At 41.6% G+C, this 7721-nt stretch overlaps 1 protein-coding gene across 3 annotated transcripts; it reads right to left on the bottom strand.

Moving 5' to 3' along the window:
• Positions 1 to 72: 72 nt before the first annotated feature.
• Positions 73 to 3962, bottom strand: LOC117946765. 3 transcript variants are annotated; one of them, XM_034875131.1, is made up of 2 exons: positions 3904 to 3962; positions 73 to 2457 (listed from the first exon to the last, which is right to left on the bottom strand). In XM_034875131.1, exon 2 carries the CDS (start codon positions 2441 to 2443, stop codon positions 1646 to 1648), a length of 798 nt encoding a protein of 265 aa, XP_034731022.1. In that variant the 5' UTR covers positions 2444 to 2457; positions 3904 to 3962; the 3' UTR covers positions 73 to 1645. The 3 variants fall into 3 exon arrangements, with proteins under 3 accessions (XP_034731022.1, XP_034731023.1, XP_034731021.1); XM_034875132.1 differs by having other exon boundaries at positions 3909 to 3962; XM_034875130.1 differs by lacking the exon at positions 3904 to 3962 and adding an exon at positions 3084 to 3572.
• Positions 3963 to 7721: the final 3759 nt, after the last annotated feature.

Below are 7721 nucleotides of genomic sequence, written 5' to 3'. Positions count from 1 at the left end.
TGGAAAATGGCTGCAATGAAACAAAGAGTGAAAAATTTAAAGGGGTCTGAATACTTTCCGTACCCACTGTAAATGTAAACACATCAGAGCATCTCTCACAGTGAGAAGGACTTGTGTATGTGTGAGAGTGAGTGAGCAGAGAGCTGCTTTTCTCAGCTATAAGTGTGAAGAAGGCTTGTTACAAGATTTAGTCAAGATTCAGACACATCTGCCCAACTCATAACTGCTACTGAAATACATCCAGCATCTTATAACGCCATTATGTACCTACACAAAATTTTCTACTGAGTCTCTGTGTGTGTGTGTGTGCGTGTGTGTTTGACAGAGTGAGAGAGAAAAAGACAGAGCTAGGAGTTGTTAGTGAGTAAAATGTGAGGCTCAAAATTATTGTACGCTTCAGTCTCAGTCGTCATCTGGATGGCAGGATCCCAGCATGGGCCTGAACAACAAGGAAATACTCTGCGGTCCTAAAGCACCTATAAAAACCTTCAGACTGATCCCCTGTGTAATTAGAGGCTGGAGGAGAAAATTCAGGCGATAATTAAAATCCTACCCCCTTTACCTCTCAGACTGTTCAAACGGGCTCACTTTTACTTAATTGGACCCCAAAAAACATTTTACTTTGCATTGTTTTGCTTATGTTGATGTTTTGCAGAAGCAAAGGATTGAGATGGAGGATGGGGTATTTGAATAAAGCGTAGGAATCAGATGATGAACCGAGAGCAGATTAAAGGTTGGAATGGTGGGAGAGTGAGGCTTCAGTTACACGACCCATAGGATTGCTTTACTCAGTTAAGCTGTGTCAGGGATAACTCATAACAGCCTTACCAGATTTGGCCTTTCAGTCATTGCTCTTTTTTTCTATCAACCATCTGATTGAAATTCGTATATATATATCTCAACTCACAACACATGAAAAAGGGAGAAAACTGAGCAGCTGACAATGTGAATTAAAAAAAAAAAATAAGTTGAATTACAGAAAAATACTGAAACTGGAGTCTACACTTGCATGTGTACAGCGCAGCAGCTGGTATTTATAGCGTGGATGTAGGTGTCGAGGAAGAGTGTGGCCCTGTGTGCTTCTCCTGTTTATACCGAGACGCAATTTCCTCAGATAAAGAGTAGATTACAGTATGTGTGAGATTAGATAAAGACTCATTTAAAACCTAATCTGGCTCATCCACTTAACAAAAACCTCTCCAGCAAAGAAGTGAAGACGTTGTACCACTTCATGTGTGTGTGTGTGTGTGAGAGAGAGAGGGAGTGAGTCCATCTGCCAGTACTGCACCCAAATAAGTTTTCAGCAATCCTTCTCACGTCCAAATATGGTCAAACAAGCAGTGGCTTTAGGGATTCTTGGGGCATGGGTTAGTTCAAAGACAACAAGATGGCGAGTTGACATCAAACAGCATAGCTTCAATCTTTCAAACGTGGGTGAGTCAGAGAACGATGTAGGACAAAACACCCTTCACAGACAGTGACTCAGAGTCACTGCGCCACTCGGAGGCACTAAAACATACCAACAAACATTTCATCAGTTCATTGAGGAATGCACAGTCTTGTCCTAGTGTGTCTGCACGTGAAACTTCCATTTGAATCTCATGCATATTTTATGATACAGTAGAAGTTGATCCAGTTGGGGGGTTCAGTGTTGAGGAAAGCCTGTCCGTATGTTGAAGTTGATTTCACTGGAGTTGCAAGAGTCTGAGTAGACCGAGGAGTGGGAGATGGACGGGGAGGGAGGGTGAGGAGTTGGCTCCCTGTGGTGCAGAACTCGGGCCAACACAGTGGATCTTCCCTCCTTCTCCTGCTCTTCCACCTCCTCCCTATCTCCACCTCCGGCATCTGAAGGAGGCGGCGGTGATGGCATGCTGCCAGTGTTGTGTGTGTTCCTGTGAGGTGGGTTAAGAGGAGCTCCACAGTTCTGGTTCGACAGTGGGAGCGCGTGGGTCAAAGCGCTCCAGGATCCCTGCTCTCCATCTTTGCACTCCCACTGCTCCTGACAGCTGATGCTGGGCTGCTCCTGCAAATCCTCCCAGCCGTCTCCTCCCTTCAGATCCTCAAGATCATCAGGTGACTCTCGTCTGAGGACTTCCAGATCCCGGTTCTCGTACAGTAGCGTGGCGGCGCAGATGAAGATGAACAGGCCCACTCCCATGATCACGGGGCCAGCCAGTTTCATCCGCTCAATGTGGGTGCTGCCTCGACTGACGCTGACGGGCTTTGGTGCTGCGGACACGTAGCCTGCCACCGCAACAGCCATCCCAACCAAAACCACCACTGCACCCAGCAGGAGCCACACACCTGGGGCAGAGCGCAAGGGCAGTTTGGTCTGGAGGGATTTGCCTTTCATCAGGTGTCTCTGGCATGCTGGGAGGCAAACAGGTGATGGCTGGGAAGAGTGGGAGGAGGCGGGGCTGCAGACAGGACCGGCTGCTGTCATCCTCTGGCTTCAGACTGAACAGAGAGGAGAAGACAGAAAACAGGACTAAGAGCAGACATTTAAGAATTAGGTACGGTGTTGCCTGCAGCACTGGAGGAAGAGAACAAGGGTGTAAGAGAGAAGATAGTTTACTCTGCATTGCACACAACAGGAAATAGCTTCTTTAATAAGACATGTGGCTGATTTAATGAGATGCCAAGCTCTCTGCAGCTCCTCCAGTGTCTCTGTGGAGCCACGCAGAGACTCGCCACTCTCTTTACACTACCCTGCAGCAGCTTCCCCTGAACCCGGACTGAACTGTTATCCAATCACTCATTCATCACCAGGGAATAAAAACCACTGACCCCTTTATAGACCTAGCGATTTCACTTCACAATCTCACTGCGGTCGTGAAAACAGAGTCACATTAATACGGTCATTGCTCCAATTGAACTCATGATTTAATTTCCTCGAGCGAGTGAACACTACGGGTGATTCAACAGGACGGCTAGACGAATTGCTGTTTTGTAAGTGCTTTTATCCATGCATATGTAATGTTATATTTTAATTAATGTTGCTTACTTGACTACAGTAGCCTAATTCACTGCAGCTCACTGTACGGTTACTTTAATGCAGTCATACAATCAGATTGGGTACTTGCCTTGTTTTTGGACGTAAATCCGAAGCAGAAACTGGCTCCTCGGCATCATCAAAATAAATAACCATGAGTTGCGTTATTCCTCCCACTCCTCCGTGTGTTAAATCCAGAATTTTGCAGTATTCCTATTCACATTAGGAGGTTTTTCATCCTTTTCTCTACTGTGTGAGCCAGTGCGCAGCGCAAAAGAAGGCGCTGCGGATCCTGAAATGAAGCTTTTTTTTTAGTGAAAACAGTCTTACTAAAAGTGGTGCAAAGCCGCTCTGCCTCTGTGTCCTCACTGCTTGCGCGGCTCTGCAGTTGTGTTTTGATTTGTGTGTGTGTGTGTGTGTGTGTTTGTGCGTGCGTGTAGAGGAGGGGTCGTGGGAATCTGGCTGTGTTCAGGCCAGTCCCACGATGAGCCCAGTTATTCTGGGTGATCACCAGCCATCAAGTTGTAGCAGAAACAGGGAGATATTTTAAATCCATCCTCCACCAGAAACCTTAAATATGTAGCTAGGCCAGAGCATAACCTGTACAATCCTGTAAAAAAAAATTTTATGACTTATTTAAATAGTTGTATTTCCTACCACAGCCGTCACGGTTTCCGTAGCTAACTGTACGAAATTTCAATTAGCAGATGCATTTTTTTTAAAGGGGAACTCCACCCATGTTAAAGGATTAGGGAGTAACGTTAGCTAACTGCATGGGAAAAATATATATAAGGCCTTTGGTGGTTCCAGAGTGAGCTGCAATTGCCTCAAGTGATGTCACTTGAGTCTGTTTTAGTTCAGTCTTGTTTGAAGATAGAGCGGGGTGTGGAGTTAGAAAGAAGTGAGTTTACCAGACCTCTGTAGCCCGCTCCTCATCTCTGTTTGAGGCTAGCCACTAGCCTACATCTTCTGTCAGTCCCCAATGTAAGTCGGGTGCAGATTTGAGTCGCGCATGCGTCACTTTGCGACAAGTAACATACAAGATGCTAACGAGAGACTTCTGTAATGTCAATACAGTAAAAATGGACCTACTTAACAAAGTTTGTTGACTACCGGCTACAAGCTAGCAATCCAACACAACAAAGGCTGTCACTTGAATGACATTTTGAGCTAACGTTAGCAATCAAGCAATCATAGATAGCTACAACATTTCTGAAATGATTCCCATTGTCTATTTTATTGTTTGTAATGAGAAATTATTATTTCATGGATTTCACAAATTTCAGCATGACATGTTATGCTGTAAACCGTTTAAATCGGAGCATGCGCAACTCACATCTGCACTCGACTTACATTGGGGAGTGACTCTTTAAAAAAAAATCAAGATTCATTGAAGAATGTGGACATACAGTAGGAAACAACATCGTCTGTACATCTTGCTAGTCTACATTCTAAACAAGCCAGGGAGTTACTAAAGAAAAAGATAAACATGCAAAAGAACTTCATACAAATATTTCGTAAAGCTCACAAAGGTCATATGATCTAACTAACAGCTTTCTTGTTTGTACAGGTAGAAATAGAAAAAAAATATTTCTTTTAATATTGGCAGCCAGCTTGACTTCAAGATTGACTTCTTTTTCAAAAACTTTGAAAATTTGGTAAAAATATATATTAAATATATCATGTTGAATAAAGCTTTCTATCATATTGAGTGAATCCAAACAATATATTTTCTCAAATTAATGTAAATGGAGGGTAAATATGAACAGAAATAAAATGTGATAATCTGCTCCATAGTGTCTTGGTATATTGGACCTCTTATACATAAGACCAAAATTAATGTACCAGTGTTTCATTTAGTTCTCCACAAAAAGTACAGCTGATATTAATGTATTTTTTTTTTTGTTAGTTGGGTAGAATCTGTGGAACATTTTGAAGGATATCTCCTTAACTTTGTCGATTTAAGAAAAACTTGTGTTGCAATAGCCAAACCTTTTCCCAACAAATCTCTTCAACATGTGAAGACCAGTACAATAAAGCAGCAGGTGTACTCCTAACGTCGTGTAGAAAGAGTTGACAAGTTGCCTTATTCTTACTTTTAGCCTGTAGTGAAAAACAAATATTCCCAACAGTTGTTTCTTTCATATTTAACAGTAAGGGTAGTTTGCAGATCGTGTGTGTGAAGAGTGAAGAGCGGAGTTGTGAAGAGGGAAGAAGCTTGAATAAACGGTTAAAAGCTCCAAGCTTTTTTTTTTCAAAAGAAGTCACTGCTGCAAAAATCACTGCTGAAGAAAAACAGGAGTTTGGGAATTCCTACAGAGTTCAGACGTAAACATGACTATTGTTCGCCGACACAAGTAGGTAAGTTAATTTTCCTGGTAACGTTAGCTAACATTTGCATGCGTTAGTGTTGCATGTGCAATATTGGAAACAACATGCTACAAAAGTAAGAATAGTGCGGAGAGTAGAGAGTAATCTGTTGTTGTCTGGCTAGATTGTTTTTTAAATGTTGTGTTTGTTCCGGACACACACTCCGCACTCTTGTTTGCTAAAAACGCAGTGATATGTGACGATTCTCTCCGACCAATCAGTAATCTGCAGGTTTTTACGTCACCTTTTGGTATCACCTCAGCTCGCTTGGAACCTCGACTGAGGTAGTACTAAAAAAAGTACCTGGTAGCAGGTCCCAGGGACTTTTTTTCGTAATGGAGAACCAAAAAAAGGGACTAGAGTCAAGGCGAGTCGAGTAGTTACTATGCAATGGGAAAACGCCATAAGATAGCGCTTTCAAATTGGAAAAAATGGAGAAAAAGACTGAGTCTGAGCAGTCTGAGGCACCGCCACCATCAATTAAAAAGAGAAGGTGTGGGTACAAAAAAAACTGGGAAAATGAATATTTGTGGGTGAAAGGTGTTGAGGGGGATACCGAGAGGGCTTTTTGTGACCTTTGCAAAACGTCTTTTTCAATCGGACATGGAGGGGAATACGATGTCATGTGACACAGACTCACGGAGACTCTCAAGAAAAGTGTCCAAGAAAAAGAGACATCCAAATCTATGGATGCTTTCACCATGCTTTCACCAGAGGTTCTCGTTTTGTGAACCTATGGAGTTGTGAGTGAAGTTTTTTTTTTTACTTTTTCTGTGGTGTTGAGCAACTACAATTCCTGCTAATCTTATAATTTTCTATTATAATTTATTTAAAGTGAATAAAAGGCAATGGAAAATAAATTGAATGAAGTAGTTAAAGCAAATCATAAGTGGAAGTGGATCTTTCAATTAATTGAATGGTCAACATATTATGAATCTTTATTTTAAAACAAGTTCACATTGGTTGGCCTATTTATGCATCAGGCCATCAGCAGTTACACATGTTTAGGGAAATAGGACATTTTTAATATACCATGTAAGGTGGTATGTGCTAGAAATGGGTAAACCACTATCAGTGAGTCTGCATGTGGGGTGGGGGCACCGCTGCGCCAGGTAGTGTCCCACATTGTCCCTCAGACACATACCCCTTGTCCCCCTTTGGGCTTATTAGCAGGTGGTCACCCTACCCACACAGCATACTGGTTTGTGGTTGAGTTTTGTCTATTTGCATGTGGGTCATGTAGTGTTGGATTTTATAAAGTTAAAAACAACGTTCTGTAAACAATGTATTTCTGTTTTATTTATATTCTGCGTCCAGATTGATTCAATACTGATCTAGCCTTAATTAGCATTCCACTGCTTAACACCAACCCAACATATAGAAACAGGAAGTAACCTTCTGTCTCCAACCCCCTGGTGTCTTAGACTAGGCTAAGATAATGAAATGTTGATTAACTGTATTTTTGTGAAGGTTTCTCATTTCATTTTCTACATGATAGACAAGTAAAGATGTATTATGTCTATGATATAACTCTTTGATCTGTGACCAAAAACGACCCCAAAGGGGCAGAGTTTAGAGCCATGTCCTTCCTCATTGGACAGAAAGAAGCCAACAAGACATGTCCAACACATCGCCATGCCAACAGCGGACCAATGAGAATAGGTTTGAATTCACCAGGTGAAGTAGAAGCGCCTTGAGGTAAAGGGAACAATAATATTTGGGATATCAAGAAGGATTTAGGACTGAGTGATGTGACTCCAGAAGGGAGGCATGTTATCCAGTCCACTGGCATCTGCAGTGTAACATTTATCTTTGTCACATATTTTTCATCATGCTGTTTCATTAAACCTTTTGTTAATTCTTCATTTGAAACCCAACCTTTCTTCATCCTCATCAATTCAAAGAACACATGTTTAGTTTTTATAACAGTAGCGATACACAACCAGACAGTTTGTTGGTTTAATGGCCATGACCACATCAACATCATGTCTTGAACAATGTTAATCTTTTTAATCTTATTTTAATAAGATATTTTAACATAAGATAATAATGTATCCGTCCCACAGTGGGGACATTTGCAGTGTTACAGCAGCAAAGGGGAGTGCAATAACAAGAGGCATCAGTTAAAAATGCAAGATATGGCCTAATAAATATTTAAACAGTAGAAAAGCAGTAGACAGTAGGAAACTAAATATAATAAGTAGACCGAACAATGTCTAGAGCAGTTTGTTTTAAAAAAAATAACATGACTACATGCCTGTTTTAACTACTTTATAAATAGTTAAGGGTTGAGTTTAGCAGTTCCAAACATAAGGGTTGGGCCCCATCTTGTGGCATACATATAAATGTGTGTGTATAT

The sequence above is a fragment of the Etheostoma cragini genome, chromosome 6 (assembly GCF_013103735.1).
Source record: "Etheostoma cragini isolate CJK2018 chromosome 6, CSU_Ecrag_1.0, whole genome shotgun sequence".
NCBI lineage: Eukaryota > Metazoa > Chordata > Actinopteri > Perciformes > Percidae > Etheostoma > Etheostoma cragini.
Note: the sequence above shows the minus strand (reverse complement) of the source record. Positions and strands in the feature narration are given on the sequence as shown.